At 44.0% G+C, this 21483-nt stretch overlaps 1 protein-coding gene across 1 annotated transcript; it reads left to right on the plus strand.

Annotated features, from left to right (window-relative positions):
• Positions 1 to 16455: 16455 nt before the first annotated feature.
• Positions 16456 to 20531, plus strand: LOC117901070 (adenylyl cyclase X E-like). The gene is made up of 11 exons (XM_034811682.1): positions 16456 to 16608; positions 16669 to 16809; positions 16870 to 17029; positions 17085 to 17859; positions 17913 to 18013; positions 18083 to 18446; positions 18502 to 18958; positions 19016 to 19472; positions 19532 to 19683; positions 19742 to 19883; positions 19952 to 20531. The coding sequence occupies exons 1-11, from the start codon at positions 16525 to 16527 to the stop codon at positions 20491 to 20493; spliced, it is 3375 nt and encodes a 1124-aa protein (XP_034667573.1). The 5' UTR covers positions 16456 to 16524; the 3' UTR covers positions 20494 to 20531.
• The last annotated feature ends 952 nt before the right edge of the window (positions 20532 to 21483 follow it).

A 21483-nucleotide genomic window follows, 5' to 3' on the forward strand; every position in this document is an offset into this window, starting at 1 on the left:
ATTATGAAAGCAATCTTAGAGGACAATTATGCATGAAGAATATTTCTGGAAAACATACTGATTTAATTTTATAATTATTATTTTGCATTTAATAACGAAAGATAATTTCTGTCTTAATGCTTATAAATATTTCCAGCGTTGTCAACTTCCCAAAAAATTACAGATTTGTAAACCAAACCAAACTGACTGTTAACAATCACTTTCAGTCTTTTCAGAACCCACTTTCCCTAAGCTTTTGACCCTTATTACACTTAAAAATGCATTCGCCAACATCTACAACTATTTTGCACTATTTTCTTTTATTTGTTCCCATTCTGTACTATATAACTCACCGCGGATCTGAATTGCATTCTCTTGATTCACTTAAGATGGCATTCGGTGCATCTCCATTGTGGAGCAGATTTATAGCAAGTTAATATGCCCATTCTCCATTTCAAGCATTTCAGATGGCATGCCCAGCACAGGGCATAGGCATGGGCAGGGGCTGGGGCATTGGCAGCGAAGGACAGGGCTAGGCTATAGGGCAGAGCGAGGCCAGGCCAGGCAGAAGGGCATAAAAAGTTCTAGCTACCGCTCTGCGCTGCGCTGCTCTGTTTTGCTCTGCTCCTGGGGTCGAGTCGGCTCGGGTCCTGGCACACGGCAAATTATTAGTTGAGCATGTGCCAAAAAATATTGCTGAAGACGACGGCAGTCTCAGAGCATGGGCCATGGGCCAGGCAGAACCTGGCCACTCCCCATACTCATGCCGGTGTCGCCCATGGCATTCCTCTGTATAGAGAGAAAAGAGAGTCTTGGCACTGGGTCGCAAAAATTTATGGCCGTTGTCTGTCGCGGACAAAGAACATCTTTGAATGTTGTATAACTTAAGTGCCAGTGCAAATTTTCTGCCACTTCATGGCACACACACACACACACACAAGTAATATATGTGAATGCACTTTTGCAAATATATAAAGATATATGTATGTATCCGTGTGTGTATGTTAGTTTTTGTTGCCATTCGCATTTATTTTTGGGGCGGAATTCCCAACTTTATGAAAAGGCATTTGGCAATTTGGCGCAGCTCCTGAGTGCAGCCTCCCAGAAAACTAGAACTCCTCTCTCTCCTGACACTCGGAATTAGAGAGGAAAGCCTCCTGCCCTGGCATTCTTCTTTTGTGGAATTTAATATAACTTTTCTCTGCTGCTTGTTGCTAATTGAATCGAGATTAGGCGAGCTTAGAATGAGATGAGTGGCCGCTCTGAGCTCGGGATCAAGAATGGATCAAGGGCAGGCAGATGGGAATGTTAGGTCTCGCTCTGTCCATCGCTCCTTCTGTCTTTTCATTTCAAAATAATTGGCCACCACTCCCTATAGTGAGCGTTTGATCTGAAGCTGATCTGGGTTTCAGCTGGTCGACTCTTACCGCTTTGGGAGTGCAAATACGTACGTTAATTAAGCCAAGCACTTTGAAACGAGACACGGAGTGAGGGTGGGGGATGCACAATGTGGTCTCTCAATTTGCCAGGCAGTTAAGTGCAACAACAGCAACAGGAACGGGCAAGAGCAACACAAGTTGATGCAACAGCAGGCAGCAAGAACCATAAACAAAATGCAATAATGCTCAACATGACACCGAAAACCCGCAGAAGTCCAAACGGACAACAAGAATGGCCACAGAGCAGCGGGACAAACGGACAAGCGGACAAACGGAACCACGTTTATAGCCGGACATCTGTGTGTGTGTGTGTGTGTGTGTGTGTGTATGTGTGTTTGCACGAGTAAGTACATATGAAATGGCCAATGGACATAAGCACCCTGATATTGGCTTAATTAAGCAGTAATAATTGCGCATAAATATAAAACAACGGAACGCAATTCCGAATCGGGAATTTGTAGTGTCTGCGGTCGCACTGAATGCCATTTTGGTTCGTTCGCTCAGAGGTGGATGCGTGACCAGCACAAACTCACTCACGAGTGAGGCTAGTGCTGAGCAATAAGAATAATAATCATAAACGAATGAGTTTCCTTTTGCGAATTCCCAGACGGAAGCTCAAGAATTTGTCATATTGTAAAACATTTAGCACAGCTTTTACGTGATTTATATAAAGTGTGTAGAAAAGTTAATCAAACTTACACCTTCCCCTCAGGTTATTCCCTTCCACTTAGTGCCTCTTATTCCTGACATTCCGTCATACACCCCACCTCTGAGTAGGTCTCACGCTGCCATCTCTTTGCCGAATCCGTTTTGAGGTCAACAGTGTTGAATTTCCGTTATCAGATTGCAGAGTTTTGTGGGTAGATCGGATTGGATCGGCTTCCATTTTAATTATTCACGTGACTGTGCGCCTGCGAAGCCTTAAAGCCGATTTTAAAGCAATTACAAACATTGTTTGCCAGCATTATTAATATTATTATTGCTGCCTTTATTGTTATTGCTGGGCCCAGAACATATGTTGAACCATTTGTAGCAACAAGAAAATTACACAAATCGTTTAATTTTTGTGCAACTTTTTTACCTTTCCATCTCCGTACAGTGACGGTACGGTCGGGGGTCTGTGGACCCAGCCCACCGAGAGTCATAAATTTTATTGTAGCCCCCGCGTCTGTGACATTTTTACCTGTGACATTTCCATTGTTGCGGCTCTGGTTCCTCTTTTATTTGTTTGCCGTAATTGTGGCGAGACAAAACAAAAAAAGAAAACGGCAACAAAAAAACACGAAGGGCACAATTAAACCGTAGGCCGAAACTGTAGATACTCTTGCCAGTCAATCATTCAGCACGGAAAGTCAACGGTCCCGTAATAAAAGTGGAGTCTACAATGTAATAATTCCAATAATAACATTTCTGGCACAAGAAACTCACTTGAAAGCCATGGCATTGCATTTCACACGCCATACCCTTCGAAAGAGTATGAAAGTACGCAGCAGCATAATAATACAGGGTCGTTAAAATTTAATGAAAATTAAAATGAAAATAATTTGTGTGTTTAATTTAATTTTATGATGCCCCGAAGACTGCGGCGGCAATTGCCCGCTGATGGATGCCTCGACAATGAACCAACTGCGCCTAAAACTATGAAGCAGATATCATAAATCAAGAGCATAAATTACCAGTGGATGCGCTGTCAGTGCCTGAGCCCAAGGCCCGGCAGCAGTAGGAGTTTGAGTGCGAAGCGCGGCTCCTTGACAACGACAAAGATGGAAAAACAATTCACAATAAACGCAGGGACACAGAAGACAAGACGACATCCCGAACACCACCACCCACCCACAGGAAAAGCAAAATAAAAGATAACAATAACAATAACGGTAACGGTAACAGTAAAAGCAATGTTAACAATAACATTACTTCAAATTTAATTTAAATTATTGCCCAGCCGCCGCCCTACACCACCTACCACACTGCCGTCCCACTTTTGGCCAAACAATTGCCGAGATGAGAATCTAACAAAGATTACCTGTAATGTTCCAGAGTATTAGCCATAGTCCCCGACCACACCCAACCAGCTGCGAGTACTATAACAATAAGGACCAACATGTGTGCGCTTCGGTTAGGATGGGCAGATGAGACACTTACTCGTAGAGACGGAGGAGCTTAGGTCCACAATGGTGGCAACAAAACGGGCAACAATAGGCCACGGTGGCCAGAGCGGCCAGAGTTCGCGTTTTAGGTAGGTATCGTGGTCGAGTTCAATGGGGGGGGATATGGGGCTAATATTCAATGTAAGCTGCGAAACCATTGTCAGCAAAGAGGATTGCGGCCGAGCGGCCAACAATTAGTTGATATTTACCAAATGAAACGCCGCTCAGATGAGGGATAAACACTTGCAATTGTTGGCTAAGTGCGCCCCAAAACGAGCCAAAACAGGGGCAGGGGAATTTCATTTATGGATATCTTTGATATGAGTTTATTTTTGGGAAAGTTGCCCAAAATAGTTCATGTGTAAAGCATTTCCATGGACACAAAAGAAAGCTTTTCAGTTTGAAAACTTTAGGTTTCTCTTCTGTTAGCATGTACAAAAAAACAGTTCTATTCATGTTTACAATTTGCAAAGTTTTGTTTTGAGACTTTACTTCTAAGCAACAGAGTGTAGGCGAAAAAGTGACAAGAAAACTGACAAATATAAAGATTGATAAAGAAAATAAAACATGAGTGTTTGATAGTGACACAAAACCTGAAGTGATTCTTTTTACGAGATGGAATTGGCTCTCTCCCTTGCCCATACAAAGCGACCAAAAGACTTGTCTTCGATATAATTGGTAGCCGAGTAAATCAACAAGATAAATCGAAGAACATTCTGACATTCCTCTAACATTTTATCACAGCAGCAAGACGCAAATTGCACTTCCAGTTACACTTTGGATATCAGAAATATGTATCGTAGCTGTTTAGATTTGCACACTGGAGTGGCTCCTTTGGCAGCTCTTGCATTTAAGTTTAAATAACTTTAATCGTTCGGCAGTCCCCCACAATGAGACATCTGCCAATATACATATATCCATCATGGTGCAATAAAATGCCAATTTTTGTCACGCCATAATTGTTTTTCAGGTGATTTGAACTAACTCATTAAAATGAAATAACGTCGCATCGGCAAATTAAATTGCAAAGCACATACACAATTTGAATTTTGTGCATGGAGGGGTTTTCGATTGCGGGGGGGAGTCGGGTGTCCACTAATTACAAAAACATAGCACCAACGATGACAGGCGACAGGCACAGAGGAGCAGCAGCAGCAACAACAGCAGAATGGAAGCCAGAGCCTGAACAGGAGCCTGTCCGGAGCCACACACAAAACATTCATAAACTTGATTTCCAGTTGCATTTTCCATTTCCAGCAGGATGTGCATTAGCAATTCAAATTCAATGCTCGCCATTAAACTCATTAACTGCACACAGATGCCGCCGACACAGGACTCGTCCGCCCACCCAAGGGACCGACAGGCAGACAGATAGTCCAGGCCAGACAGCATCTAAAACTACATAAACAGCAGGGATATTCTCATGGGTTAGTCTGCTGTTGCTGTTGCTGTTGCGGATGATGATGATGATGGTGGACAGGAGCGGCACCGAGCAACAAAGGAGCAGAGCGGAACGGAGCAGCCCACCTTTAATGACAATCGATCGACAAATTGAAGAACCGTCTTCATTAGACATTAGGCAGCGACAACTGCGAACTGGTTAAGTGTTTGCCTCTGCAGAGTTGACTTTTTTCTCGCATTGTCTCGAGCTCTCGCAGAGCTTTGGGTTTGGGGAATTTGACTAAACATTTGGGTGGGGAGGAACAAATGCACAAATGGCATGCAGAGAGGTATCTTACCCTGTTTTAAGGTGTAAAGTATTGTTCTCGCAGCTATGAAAAAAAGTTCTAATATATTTGTGCCTCCATAAGATATTTTCCAAGTTTTCCGCTTCCAGTCCTACATTTTGCTTGCAGTTGCCTTCCAGTTTCTCTTCAATTTCATTTAGGATTCCGTTCGAACTAAAACACCCCAAATTAGAGAGTACATAACTAAGAAGTTAAAGCATAAAGTAGGTAGAAAAACCCCAGAGTCGGTTCGTTTGCATAGAAAAGCCATTTGCACGCCGTTGACTTCAACAGCGACTGGGCCGGAATAGTTGAATGGCTGCCAGAGAGCTCGAGGGCTACCCGAGTCCTAGAGGTGGCAAAGGATAATTGACTTTCAAATCAGTTTGCTATAAATTTTTATCGGCACTCCTGATGCTGTTGCTGGCAGTTCGAGTTCCAGCTCGAGCTCGAGGGCTACCCGAGTCCTCCAGGAGAGCGAGAGACCATACCGGAGCAGACCAGAAGCCGGACGACGATAGCGTTGCTCGCGGCGACACCGGCAACGACATCGGCATCTCGGCATCGGCATCGGCATCGCCTCACCATCGCCAACGCCATCCCCATCGACAACGGCTGCAATCAATTGCCAGAGTCAACGGGGGCAAGCCTGTGATAATTGCCAGCTCCATGGAGGTGCCAGAACCTTAGGTATAGGAAGAGTACCCCTGGCAGTGGTAGTGGCAGTGGCAGTGCCATCGACAAAAACGCCACTAATGAGTTTTATTGAGTAGTAGTCGGGTGCCCTCTGCCACTGCCTTGGAGCGGACACTTTTTCAGAACGCTCCTTGGCTAAAAACGAATTTGATGACGCACGGAAGCAGTTAATCAAATCTGCAAGTGGCCCCCGAACTCCCTGAAGGGTCAACGTAATTGCATTTACCTGTCTCACACATGGAAGCCTGCCCCAGAGCACCAACACCCACCCAGCACTGCACCAAAGTGCTCCTGAACTAGGAAATCCACCAAAAATAGAACAAACGAACAAACAAATGGGAAAAATGAAAAAAAAAACAGATTGGAAATGGAAATGCGAACGTGAAAATGAGAATGAAAATTGGCATGGGCACGTAAATTATGTGCTGCCAATTAGCAGGCAACAAATTTCTGCACGCCCTTCTACGCGAAGGTTCTTTAGAAGAAATCGTAAAAGGAAATGGAAAATGTGACCAAAAATACGCACAAATGCCAAAAAATAGAAGTGAAGAAATCAAAGAAAAGCAATTCGTAGGCGATTTGGCTTGGGGTTTGTCTCGGTTCGTTCTTTCTTTTTTGTTGTTGTTGTTTGGGGGGTGGGAGCCGTCTCGTCACACACCCATATGGACGACTTTATGGCGTAATAGGCAAACACAATGTAATGCAAACGGAAGAAATTGTGTGGGAATTATTAGCCAGGGGAATAGTCGACTCGAATGTAGCCTGGAGGGAAAACTTTTTTCTAAGTTGTCTTCTAACATTAAAGCTGTTGTAAAAATCACAATTTAAATAGATTTATTTTGCAGGAATTTCCCATACTTTCACTGCCTTAACTACCCTTTTCTCATGCCACATAGTCCAGGGTATCAGAGAACGGAAAAAATGTATATAAAAATAATTTCGTCACGACATAAGTGGCATCATTAGAGGAAGTATGTTAGCACGCAGCAACGCAGCAATCCACCCACAAAACAGCCTTGACTCCCATGTCGCCCTGCCACTGCACCTCCCAGCCCACCCCGGCCATGCCACCCGCTCGTCCGTCTCAAGTGCCTGACGCCAAAAAGTCAAACACCGAAATTGCCAAGCACCAACAGCAAAGAAAAAAAAAAAAGTTATATATATGTATAGAATATATATTTATATATATGTACGTGGCAAGTGCTGGGACCAACTAGAGGCGTCAGATGGGGGGCGTGTACCAGGCCATTGCGGCAATGGGCTGGGGCAGGGTGCAGGGGCAGTGACTGGGGGCAGCGGCACTGGCAGCGGACGACCCACTGCGAATGAGTGCGAGGAAAACATGGTAATTTTTCATAAAAACCGCCAAATGCGCACACAACCTCAAGCGACGCAAAAGGAAAACTGGCAAAAGCGAAAAATAAAAGAAAATACATAAAGTTTCCTTCCTCTTCCTGCTTTTGTTTTTTCAGCCTCTTACACCCATTAGCAAGGGTGTTTTGGGCCAGAGGAAGAGAAGGAAGGCTTTACGATCCATTTATATGCGATCAGGAAAAATGGAAAATCGAAAGCAAATTTTCATTTAAAAAAGACAAAATATAATCCCAATTTCAAATAACTTTTTCCATAACTTTTGGAACGATAGTTCTTCCAGGGTATCCAAAGCTTCTGTCCTTTCAAATCCCTTCTGCCTTTTCTGGCTTTTTTTGCTTTCCTGCGCGGTTTTTTTTGCGGCTGGAATGTGACTCAAAGACAGGGCGCCTTCTGAGGCGGGGGGCGTGGCATTTCATGTTTATGCGACGTCTTTAGCCATTTAGGCATGCGAAATGCGTTTGCCCCGAAATCCTTTTTACGTGAATCCCAAGCCCAAGCGCAAGCCAAAGTCGAAGACCCAAGGACACCAAGACAAGACAACCACGCCATATGGACGGATCCAAGGGAGAATGAGAGCTGAATAGAAGGGCGGGCGGGCAGGTGGGGGCAGGAAAGGCGTGTGGCTGGCCGAGGAAAAACAAACTTCCAACGGAAGTGGAAAACGGCGGCAACGGAAATGTCAACAAAACAGCAAAACGCTTTGGGTGGTGGGCGCTGCCCACGAAAACCTCCTCCAGCGATAAACCCTCTCCATAAATCCCTGCTCCCTCCAATGCGCCCCGCACTCCCGGCCACTCATAATCATTCCCTGGTGAAATATTATCAAATTGCGGCAATTGATTTAACTGCCGGCGGGTCTACGTGACGGGGCTGACGGACCTGACGGCGGGCGGCGTGTCGTAGTCCTTAGCCAGGGGTCTAGGCGGATGCCAAATCGCAACACAAGTTGTGGCACTAAGCCATCAAACTCCACGGATCTCAAGTTGCAGATGGATAGATAGTTTCAGATGCTGCTGGCTGGCTGGCTGGCTGGCAAAGATAAACACGATGGTGTTGCAAATCGGATTGGCAGAACGGCTCTACGACGGCTTCTGCATACAAAACCATTAGGGGAACCAAATTGAATTAGAAACCTGCTGAAAGATGATGAAAAATCCACACAAAATTTGTTTAAGCAATTATTCGGACATAATTGGAAACAAGGGAAAGGGTTGCCGTGAAAAGGTTTCAAAGCAAAGATTTGTTGCGAGTTTGGGGAAGAATCTTTTCGGGAAACCGCTGTTAAAAAAAGGTTAAGGGGGATGGCAAATTTTCATCAATATTATGCAGTAAATTCAACATCAAACTGAATTTATATTTTGCTTTCGCTCCTTGGGAAATTCCACAAGTAACTTGATATCAGAAGTGTTATTTTTCTTTTAATTTTGAAGCAACTCAGCTTTAAGCTAATCAAATAAAATTGTTCATTAAATTCCGTCTGAAATTTCCACTCAATATCAAAAGCGATTTTCGAGAAAACCCATCGACAATTAATTGAAATATTTAATTATTTAATTAGACACCCAACCAACCCTCGTGGTTAATACTTGAAGTAAAACAGAGGCTGCGAACAGAATTCTCGGAAAAAGGATTTTCCAAGCCGCAAGTCTGAAGAAATTTGTCGCCGCTGATTTATTTGCGTGATGTAATTGAAACGCCTGTTGCCCTGGGTACTGATCAAATGTTGTGGAGCATAATTAGTGCTTTGCTCAAAAATAGATCATAAATAATCGTTGCTTGGTATTGCTTACACATCCAGAAGGAGGATGGAGCACTCCTCCCTCGAGAAAGACGCAGAAGTTGCCACAAAATTGTCAGAGCGGCCTTGCATAAATTACCTAAATGTTCCATCTTGCTTTTGGCCTCGGCACGACAATGGTGGACCCTTATCCCTTTTCTCCTTGGCACTCGCTGGCTGGCTGGCAGCGCGTCGTATGCGCAATTTTATTAAATTACATTCGTGTTTTGGCAAATTAATTACGAAATTATGTTGTCGTCTGGCGCCTAACGAGCTCTATCTCTAGCTACTGCCTCCCTCTCTGTCCCTAGATACATATGTATCTATCTAACTGCTTGTTGGGATGCTTGCCGAATGGTTCTTGGGGTTGTGGGCGGCCTTGACAAAGCCTTTTGGCTTCCGTCCTTGTACTGAGCACGCCATGCATTTCACTTATCTTTGACTGTCAGAGTATCAGAGAGCATCATGGCATCAGAGCATCAGAGTGCCCCCAGGCTCCATAGTTCATGCATATTAAAAGTAATTTCAGCTCATTTTTGGCATATTTCGTTGTCTGGACCGGCAAAAGACTAAAGGACGTGGGCCTGAACAGATTACTCAGCATTTGAATGGACCGTGGCGCTCTCACTTGCGCTGGGGTTTGCTTCTGGACACGGAAAATATTAAACGAAATCTCAGTCGCAATAAATTTGACTTTATGTTCATGCCTCGCTTACCAAATTGGGTTTCGGCAAATCACACAAATCTAACACTCTTTCCCCGTTCCAAACACCCTTCACTTCTGCCTTTTTGCTTATCTAATTAAAGCGCAGGCAAGGTCAAAGCTTAAACATTACTCATACGACGAGGCATTAGCCAGTTTCCCAAATCATTGTCAAAATAAATTACACTAATTTGTTAAATCCCCGGCGAAGAGAGGGACAGAGTGACATGGGGAATGGAAATGAAAATGGCAAGAAAATGAAAATCAAATCAAATTGCTGGCAACGTTTTAAGTTAAAAATCACATTTGCATATTTTCTGCATAACAATCAGAGAAGCAATGGCTTGTGACGTCAGTGGAATTGGCGAATGGCAACGCCGTCACACATGATGCCAAAAAAAGCACTGAGAAAAAATTGTTCTAAATTGTAATAATGAATAAATTTTGTAAGAGTTAAAGCTGAAGCTGCGAGGCTTCTTTTTAAACCATAAAGACTATTCTTCTGTTGCTTATTTACTGATTCAAATCTTATTTCTTTCAGTGCTTTGCTACCTGTTAGGGATCTCCCTTTGAAACATCTTTCGACTTTTGCCAAATTGCTTCAAGCTTGCAGCGACAGCGCACATCAACCAAAATCAAGACGATGCCTTTTACCAGGTGCCACCACCAGGTCCCCCATGTGCCACGTTGTATACGTTGTACCTCGTAGGTGGTTCCATTCACCACATCTCCCATTTGCACGCATTTCAACCGTACTCTCCCTCTCGCCCCATCCCAGTCATTGGAACCGAACGGATGTGTACGCTTCATTTATGCATTCATCAATCAGCTAACCAAGTGTAAATTTTTGCATTTCCTTGCGCGTTGAAATAAAACAGAGAATTTGAATTTAGCTGAAACCCAACCCCCAGCTCGATGGCACCCTCTCCATCTACATCTCTCTGTGGGGACCGGACCCCTCATTGCAGAGAACCCTCCGCCTGGCTAGATGCTTTTGTCTTTTGGGCTTTTACTCCGCATCGCATCGCATCGCATCGAAACGCTCCCTCGTTCGCCCTTCATTTATTTTATTTTGAAATATATAAATCGCACCTAAAAAGTATGCTACACTAAACTTTGATTCATGGCGCAAAGTTTCCGTGTGCGCTGGGAAAATTTCGCTTTTCCTTACGCACACACACACACACACACTTTTGCGCAGCTGTTGCCCACAACGTTTCGGTTCAACGCTTTTTACGTGCTCAGCTGCCACGCCCCCACAAACTCTACCTACCCCACGGCACCATTTTCTATATGTTTAAATTTAGCTGGAAGCCGAAGAGGAGCCAGCAGCAGCAGCAGCAAGAAGCCAGGAAAAAATCGACCAAAAGCCAGGCACCGAAAATTTTTGCAATTTTCCCTTGCGCCCATTTAGCACTTGGCCATGATACGCAGTTTTCTCTTTTATTTGCTGTGAAAATAATAGAATCATAAACTGAAACGAGCGTGGGTCGGGGCGGAGGGGAAGTTACATAGCCCGGCACGTGGTCCGCTTTGAAGTGTTTGATGAAATTTTCAACACTTAATGATAGCACACGCTAGTAGAACAAGAGAACGAGGAGCAGCAGCCGGAGGAGTATCAGGGAAAAAGGCAGAGGGCACAGGCAGAAGCAACAACATAGCCATGTCCTAGACCAACAACACATCATAAACGTCAACGGCATTGACCATGCACCGCACAATTGTGTTAACCAAATGATGCTGCCCGCAATCAGGCCCGTCCCCGCTGCACAAAAGCCCTTAGCTCCAGTCCAGGCGCCGTTGCAACGGTTCCAGTTCAGTTTCAGGCTCTCAGCCGGATCGGTGACTACATAAATAGCTGCTGCACGGAGCAGGCCGGTCCAACCAACCGGGCCAATAAAAGCAACGAGCCACTCCAAATAGGCTGCATGGAAATTCGCGAAAAATATAAGAGAAGGAGGGAGGTTAATGGTGGAACACTTTGAGGGGGCTGTGAAAACAGTAGTCCTCATACATATATACCCTATGGAATATGCCCTAAATGCTGGTTCGTAGGCTGTGAATTTAATGAAAATTATTTTTGCATTCAGTGCAAAATTGTGCAAAAATGTGTAACTAAGGAATGAAAAGTAATATCTCATTACACACAATTGTTATTATTTATAGAATAAAATAGAAACCTTTCATGCTGAGATGGTTGCCATTTCATTTCTCTAAAATATAGAAATCTGGTTTCTATGATTTTATTTTTCAGTAAACTTTTCCTAAAAAAGAAAATCTTGTTGCTGGCATGGAATAATGCAAGTTGCAATTTACAATTAAAAACATTTAATTAACTTCAACTGAAAGAGTTGCATTACACTTTGAACAAATTTAAACATAAAATAAAAATACAAATTTTAAGCTAGACCAAAATGTAAAGTTCCAGCCAGACTGGCCTGATTCGAAAGTATTTGCATTCATTATGGAGTACCCATTACCATATAAGGCACTTCAAGCATTATCACATCATTATAATACCCGAAAATTTGCATTCTGCCTACCCGTAGCCCGTAGCCCGTAGTTCAGGCCCAGTCTCTCCAGTGTCTGGGTTTGGCCATGATGTCCCCAGCCTGACTGCCTGACTGCCAGGCCTGCCTGCTGTTGTCACTTTTGGTCAGCAGCAGCAGCTGCTGCTGTTGTTCTTTTCCCCATTTTCGTTGGCGAATTTTCCGGCTGTAGCCTGCGTTGACTGTATTTGTTGCCTCGGTTTATGGCTGGGGAATTATGTTGTTTATTTATATTTTAAAAACCTTGAAAATATGCTTAAAGTGTTGCATTGAACGCGCCAAGCGGTTCGCCGATTGCCAAATAAATTACGAAATTTACAGGCACCCCCTGGAACGGGGGGCAACTGGAAAAATATAACCCAACACGAAGCGAAGCAAGTGAAGTCCCTCGGCAAACAGTTTTCCTGCTGCGAATGGCTGCTGAGTGTTGGCCCATTTGGACACAATCAACGGCAACATTAACGATATCGCCTTCAAAGTGCCGACCCGACCCAAACCCAACCTCAAAACCCAAACCCAGACCCCGGACTGGACCCAGAACCAGAGCAGAACCAGACACGAGCCCGAGCCTGCACCCCCACCCGACCCGGACAATGGCAATGGCAGGGCAAACACGCAAGTCCCCTTCAATGACAAACCCCAAAAAGTTTTGCAGGTGAAGCAGATGGCCTTTACAGTTTAGTGATGGGAACAACTGGGGATGAGTGGTCGTGAAATGAAGGAAAAGCGATGACATTTCAGTACACTTTTTCCCATCTATTTGTCTTTCAATTTAACTAAACGAAATGTTGGACAAATATTTGAAAGTTTCCTAAGAAAGCTGAAAGAATATTGTGACTAAATTAACTACACAACAATTCTAATAAAAATAATAAAGTATCGAAGATGCATTTTGCATTTGGAATTAGATGTCCGCTTCCATTTTTCTTCAAACACTAAAGTTCCACTCCATCACGATGTCATCTCTGGCTATTGCTTTGCCTGGCCCAGACGCAAAGAGTTTCTATGTATTTTGCTTGTTGCGTGTCCACTTTCACTTAGTTTTCATCGGTATGTGTGTCGGTATGTACACACGTACACACGTATATATGTATACATAGGTATGTATGTATATATAGTAGTGCGTTTGTGAAGAGCTGAGTGTGTACCGAGAAATTGCGGTTTGTTTGCCAGGTAATTACATTTTGGCATTTTCTCTGTATGGGTTTACCTGCTAGCACCTCCTGCCAGCCTCGTTCTCTCGATCCTCTGTGTGTGGGCATGTCAGCGTGATAATTATGCGACTATAATCGCACTTTTACATGCCAGTCCCCGTCTCTGGCCCCGGGATGTAGACGGAGGTGGAGGGCGCCGAAAGGTAGCGACTGCCGTGAAGGCTACGAGGACTTAACTCGGGACTTCGAACTTGGCTGGAAACACTTGAACCTTAAACGAAATATGTCGTCAAGCGGCAAAAGTCAGCAGTGCCAGCTAATTAACTGGTCACAAGGTACAGTACAGACTTTACCCACAACTCGACTCGACTCAACTCGACTTGGTCCGACCTCTCCCACTACTCCACGACACATTCATGCAATATTTAAGGCAAGAGTTGGCCGGGCTTAAACAAAAGCGAAAGGCATGTTTAATCATAAGAGCAAAAACAACATGGAATGGTAGCCATTGCCGTTCCCGTTGCCGCTGCCCTGGCCATTGCCGTGTTGCCAAAGGCTGAAGGTTCGCCTTTGCTCGGCTACAGAGAGGAGCTAAACAGCAGCCGAGAAGTCGACGCCAACGTTGGTGGCATACAAAAAAGGGTTAAGTAAATATTGAAGTGAATAAAAACCATGAAAAAGGGAGCCAAGCAAAAAATTGCTCAAAAAAAGAAAACACAAAAAAAGAACGAAAGGTAATCTAGCTTCAGGGTACGAATTGTTAGATACCCTGGGAGATTTTCTTTGCACAAACAAAGGAATCTGATTAAGTTGAAGAAGTAAAGCCGTTTTGATTAATTTCAGCTTTGTTTGTGAGAATGTTATGTAAAGAAAAACTATAAGCAAATATAATTACAACCAATATCCCATTTTATTGCGAAAATTTATACAATCCAAACTAATTCCGAATCAGAAAAGAAATATCAATTCCATTTGTATCTACCAATGTTAGCTTTGTGGTTTAGTCAATCAATTGTGTCATTTTAATCGGATTAAGTTCCAGCAATAAACCAATTATATTCGCTTACTTTCAGATTGATATTTATGCTAAAATCGTTCCAATATAAGTAGAAGGATCAGCAAGGTTATAGCTGTTAAAGGTGCTTATTAGGAATATTTGTATACTCTCTTCTTTATTAGATCAGAAATGCATTCATTTCTGTTCCGTTGCAATCATAGTACCCTCTGTAGGAGTATATAAGAATAATTCCTTCATACAAACATATATTTGTACATGCGTATATATGGCAAAGTGAAACGAAATGAAACGCACACAGTTAACTACTCTTTTGGGCATGTCGCGTGGCTGGGGCGTGGCACACAGAGACGGCGAATCAGCCAGAGTCGGAGCCAGAGTGAGAGCCACTGCCAAAGCCAAAGCCAGAGCCAGAGCCGGCGTCAGAGCCTGGCTAGCTGAAGCAGCAGCTACCAATTAATGTCCTTGTTAGGCAGTGGCCTGTAAAATTGGCTTAAAAAATATGTAACCTTATGCGAGAGCGAGCCACAGACACAGAACTTTTTCCTCTCCATATATGTACGTATGTGTGTGTAAATTAATGTTTATGTGAGAGCGAAAAGTAAATGAAGATTGTGCAACTTACAGAAATCTTTTCACTACAAATGTTCAATTGTTGCTCTATTCGAAAAAATATAAATCTGTCATATATTTCACTATATTCTTTCCCAACTCACAACCTCATTCGCCGCATAAACTACACTCGTATGTGCACATGTTTGTTTGCACGCTGGGTGTGATTGTGTGCGCTGGCTGGCTGGTTGGCTGTGGATGTGTGAAATCCTTGCCACGACAATGGCTACAGTTACGTTCCGGCTGGTGTTGCTTTTGCCTTTAAGTGAAATAAAGTTCACTCTGGTTTCTCTTTTTATGCACTCGCGGCTATTATTTAATTTGCGCAGCTGGGCGTACATTGGTGACGGCTTTGACAGGGCTAGCACGAAGGCTCTCGGTATTTCAGAGCTCAGCCTTCAGTATTTCTGCATTTCAGCATTTCATTATGGGCCACCTCATGCAATGCCATTGCAAATCATCAGATCCGGACACGGACATGGGGATGAAGGGACCACCAAAGGATCCTGGGACGGCCGGTTCAAAGCGGTTGCCGGGCACGCAACATTTGACCAATGGGACCGGAGACCGGAGACCAGACAGGGCACCAAATATCGAATCAGAAATGCAACATTTTTCAGACATCAAAGTTGCCGCAGCGATTTGCAAAAACCAAGAAAGACCAGAGCCATGCCATAGGGATACAACAGCACAAACGATGTCAATGGGTATGGAGGATATACAGGACACTGACACATGAGGCGGCTCCTGCTTGGGGTTGCATCCGTCTGGCGAAAAGAGCAACAACCGCAGTCGGACAAGGCTGAATGAAAGGGTGAAAGTGCCAGTGGAAGCCTCAGTGAAAGTGCGCACCCAGAAAGGAAGGAACGTGGTCGGGGGCTACAGCAAAAGCTAGAGCCAAAGGCTGCGTGGCCATCTAATCTGTAAGCATAAATTCCAATCATTTTGCAAATGGAATGTGCAAACGCAAACCAATAAAACCACAAAACACAACACAGCAGATGGCAGGCAGGGCACAAGAAGGGAGTACAAAGTGGCATCTACAAACTGCATGCGGTTCGTACGACAGGCCCGAGGGTCAAGTGAATTTTCGACCAACATTGACTCTGTTTTGCATACACTGGAATTTGCTTGGAATTTGTAATTGGAGAAATGAATTAGTGAGATTTAAGTCAATAAAAAAGGCAAGATCTTTACTAAAAGATGGGGAAAATCAATGCCATTTGCTGCAACTAGAAAGTAGGCCTAGGCTGTAATAGTTATTCATTCAAATACAACCTTTGGCAGAAACAACATATAATACCATTCAACACAAACAAAAACATCCAACAAAAATAAAACAGAACAACAAAATGCCAACATCTAAGACAAATGCATTTGAAAAATGTCCCCTCGATTATACCAAGGAACGCAGATGGGAACAGGACTATCTAAAGGTTGGTATACAATGAAATGAAGCATAATTTTGGCATCTTTTTAATCGTATCTCAACACAGGTCAAGTGCGCTGAGCTGGGCTTGGAGAATGAGTTCGTTTTGTATCAGAGACGTCAGAGGACCAGTTATCTGAGGGTTTTCTATCTGCTACATATTATTGCCACCTTGTTTCACTGTACAGTGATCCTATTGTTTTGCGCTGTGAGTAACAGTCGCCGCCTTTGAACTGGAGAGTTGATTTTTAATTGAATTTCCGTGCAGCATATTCGTTATATCCTATTCGATATTGCTGTTTATGTGATCTCCGCTTTCCTCATTCTAAGTATACTCAGCGTCAATTTCTACGAGGATTTTGTATCGCGTCACACTTGGATTCTGACAGCTACTTCAGCGGCATCTGCCCTGATTCTGGTACTTGCTGGTAGGATTTGTGTATGATTTAATTCCATTCTTTATTTTGCTTTGGCTTCCTGTAGATGTCTTGCAGGGCACGTTTCATTACAACATCAACGACTGGATGCTGGCCACCTCCTACGACACTTATACCATCCTGATTATCTACATGTTCTTGCCAATACCCTCACTCCTGGGCTCGGTGCTGTTGGCATCCACGGTCTCCGTTCTGTTCATTGCGTACTTCATGAAAGTCGTCGCCTCGCGGTTCCATTACTTCAGCATGGAGAGTGTGGATGCGTACAACCAAATGAGTGTGGACATCATACACTATATTTGCTACAACCTTTTGGGGGTCTTCTTCCGAATCATAAATGACAATGTGGTGCGCTGCTCCTTCTTGAATCGTCATCAGTTCATAAGGGAGAAGATCTGGCTGCGCAATGCTCGAGTCCAGGAGAAACTGCTCCTGGATAGCATTATTCCGCCGCAGATAGCAAAGCCCATTCAAGACGATATAAAGAACAGACTGGCGAGAAAGGGCGGGCAGGGTCAATCAACGCGCGTCATGGAGCAGATCATGGCCCTTCAGATCCATCCTGAGGTCAGTATCTTGTACGCGGATGTGGTTAACTATACGCAACTGACGACGACACTGGATGTGGAGAGGTTGGTGAGGCTGCTGCACGACCTCTACGGAAGGTTCGACTTGGCAGCCACGCAGTTTCAGGTTCAGCGAATCAAGTTCCTGGGGGACTGCTACTACTGTGTGGCTGGCCTAATGCGCCCGAATCCCGATCACGCCAAGTGTTGTGTGGATCTAGGTCTGTCCATGATCTCACACATTCAGGAAGTACGGTAGGTAATTGATCGATGTCTGTGTGCAAATAACTTTTGAAACTTCTTTGCAGGAGGGAAAATGACGTGGACATCGATATGCGCATTGGCGTGCATTCGGGAAGTGTGATTGCTGGCGTCATCGGAGAAGCTAAGCTGCAGTTTGATATCTGGGGTGTGTTGGATACATTCAAAAACATGAATTGAAGATCATCGATTGCAAAACTATTCTTACCACTTGCAGGAACCGACGTTACGATTGCCAATCGTTTAGAATCCACTGGTGCGCCAGGCTTTATTCACATAAGTGGCAGTACCTTAAACGAATTGGACATTGACCAGTATTCCATATTTAGCGGCACAGATGAAGCCCGAGCCGATGCGTTTCTACAGGCACACAATATCACAACCCATTTGCTGACAGCTGATATAATCATGGATCCGGATGCATACAGATTGGACAGTTGGGGCTCCTTGTCCTTGTCGGTAGTTGACATAAACGACAGACCGGAGCTGCACACTCGTAGTAGGATGGTAATTGGCCCCAAGGATTCGATTGACGAAGAGCTGCGTAAAGAGTTTAAAAATATGCCAGTCAGTGGCATGACGTGAGTTGATTATGGGAATAATAACATTGGCATAACTACCTCCAATACTTCACAGACTTGGCCAGTCTTGTTCAGCCTGTTGCGGATATAAACCTGAGGGTGAGACTGGTTCCGATCAGTCTATACAAACGTTTTGCCTCCACTTTCACGATCCTCTTTTGGAATGGAAGTATTTGATCCAGCCGGACTACATGTTCAAGTACAGCATGTTGCTGTCCTGGTGCGTTGGATTCAGCCTGGCGTACGTTCAGATGGTGGAGAGCCTGGATCCATGCGAAGTTTGCATTTTGATTGACTTGTTCGCGTTCGTTAGCCTCACAATTTTGCTTGTGATTGCCTGGTACAAAAAGATTTGCTGGCTAATTTATGGTCGTAGCGAGAAGATACTGTATGGGAAGTGGAACTGCATGATATTTCACGCCCACGACAAGATCGTGCGTCATATGACGCTGCGGATTTGTATCTACATCTTCATATTGACAACGTACTTCTCCATCATCGTTATCATAGTGGTGAGTATGCGGGAGAGATTAGGATGCTGAGATCCACAGCTCCACTTTGTTCCACAGATTAACTGCAATTGGGAAGAGTTCCAAATGAGGGACATTGAGAGCAAACTCTATCACTACGAGTTGGATCTTAACATGTGCTTTCACCCCTGGGTGGTCACAAATATGGTGGCACTGATCATCGGCATCAGCTTTACCTTCGCTCGCATACCGTTCATGGTTAAGACGGTCATCACTGTGTCGCTGACGAGCGTCTATATGGTGATTGTCTTTTTCCAGTTCCAGTTCGTTTTCCATCACAGTGCCACCATTAATCCATGGTTCCCCTCGGAGAATGCTCATGGTATGCGCATATTAATGACCCTATTCACGATGTATCTGAAGGAGCGCCATTCGGAGTTCAATAACAAAATCGGATACAGGTGGAGTGTTGACTTGTGGAAAAAGCAAAAGGATGCCGATAGGACCAACCAATCCATTACAATTGTTCTGAACAACATACTGCCATCGCATGTTGGTGGGTTCTTGGCTGCCTTGCGACTGACTCTCTCATCGATTTCTCTCCTCTATTCACAGTCAACGTCTATATTTCTACCCTAGCGAAGCATGAGCTCTACTATGAGGAGTATAAAATGGTCTCTGTTATGTTTGCCTCTCTACAAAACTTTGAAATGGATCTGAGAAATTTGCGCATGCTGAATGAGATTATCAGGGAGTTTGATCGATTGGTGAGTTCTGAGATATGAGTTGTGAATGTACGATACGTGGCTCTCATTTGAATTATAGTTAATTCATTATAAGGAGTACTACGTGGTTGAGAAGATCAAGGTTGTTGGCTGCACTTATATGGCAGCATGTGGATTGGATGTGAACTATGCCGATCGCATCAACAATCGGTTTGCGAGGCACGATTCACTTTTGGAAGAGGGTAAGACACGAGACTCAAATGTAAATATAATACATATGCTTAGATAATCGCGATCCATATCGTTTCAGTGGGACAGGCTCAGCGCATTCGCAATTCTTCACCTACGGAACATAAAGAAGAGCTCCACGAGGAGGTTGTCTTTGTGATGGCCACGTTTGCCTTGGACCTAATGCGCACCCTCTGGACAGTTAAGAAAGCGTATGAAGAACTTAGGTTGCACTATGATCGATCTTTAATATGCGGTGACATGTCCATTGGAATCTCTAGTGGAGAGGTAATGGCCGGAGTCGTTGGCGCCTCTCACCCACATTATGACATCTGGGGTGACCCCGTTAACATGGCCTCCCGCATGTACTCCACCGGCCTGATCGGACACATTCACGTGACCGAGGAAACGGCTAATCTGTTGCGTGAATTTGGCGTTGAGTGCATCTATCGTGGAATAACATTTGTAAAAGGCGCTGGACATATTCCCACCTACTTTATTGCCATTAATGATGACTATGAATTCGTGCCCCCGACCCAGTGGAGTAATGCCAGTGTGCGACGGCAAACGGTTACTTCTTTTGGGGCAGCTAGCGAAAGCTCTCAGAGCTACGAAGATGATTAACCGATTGCACTCCCTAAACAGTTACGGCATTATATAAATACATACATATGTACATATCTATGGACATATCTATGGACATATGTATGTATGTATATGTATATGAAGTAGATACAAAAAATCACTTACCATATTAAAATGTAATCTCAGTGAACATCGATGTTTGTTACATTAAAACTTCAACTTTTTGCATAGGGAGTACATGTATGTACATATGTACATTCATACATATGTACATATGTATGGGCTGCACCCACTTGCAGCGGCAGCCCACGCGTCGAAACGCAGACAACGACAACGTGCCGTTATCTCTATGCAGTTGGCAGCGACGCGGCTGCAGCAGCAGCATCATAAGCAGACCAAAACTCGCGTCACGACATATGTACATACATTTTAAGAACAAAAAAAAAAAATGAACGAGAACAGACATGCCCAAAGCCTAACGGGACAGGTAACAAAAACAACAACAGACAATGCATACGGAATACGGAATAAGAAGAATCATGGTAAAACGAAACATGTAAAAGTTAAACGGTAAATGTCCAAAGATGCTCCCTGCTGCTGCTGCTGTTCTTGGTGTTTCTGCAATAATTGGCATAATTCGTATGTAAGTACATACATACATATGTATGAATGTATATAACTATAAAGTTGAAATAGCTGTATTAGCTGGCGACGCTAAAGAAAGAGTAAACGCGAGACGTTTCCGTTCAAGCGCCACCCGCAGCCAAAATCGGCTGCTTCTACAAGCAAAGAGTGCAGAGAGAGACTGAGAGAACAGCAGTCTCCGGGAACGACACCCAAACCGAAACGAATGGATAGATAGAACAGCAGTGAGCTGGAGCGACGCTCTTCGAAAAGTCCCGTTAACCCCTGGCGGCACCGCGCCCGAAAGGCAGTGTGAGAAGTAAAAACAATTTAACCAACCGCTCAGATCAAGGAGAACAACCAGACAGAAAGCAGCAGACAAAAATGCATATGTATATGTAAATA

Source organism: Drosophila subobscura, chromosome U (genome assembly GCF_008121235.1).
Source record: "Drosophila subobscura isolate 14011-0131.10 chromosome U, UCBerk_Dsub_1.0, whole genome shotgun sequence".
Taxonomy (NCBI): domain Eukaryota; kingdom Metazoa; phylum Arthropoda; class Insecta; order Diptera; family Drosophilidae; genus Drosophila; species Drosophila subobscura.

Coding starts and splice junctions, on each gene's coding strand:
- LOC117901070 (XM_034811682.1), top strand. CDS start 16,525: ATGCCAACATCTAAGACAAATGCATTTGAAAAATGTCCCCTCGATTAT. Junction 18,447..18,501: donor ATGCCAGTCAGTGGCATGAC/GTGAGTTGATTA, acceptor AATACTTCACAG/ACTTGGCCAGTCTTGTTCAG. Junction 19,473..19,531: donor CATACTGCCATCGCATGTTG/GTGGGTTCTTGG, acceptor CTCTATTCACAG/TCAACGTCTATATTTCTACC.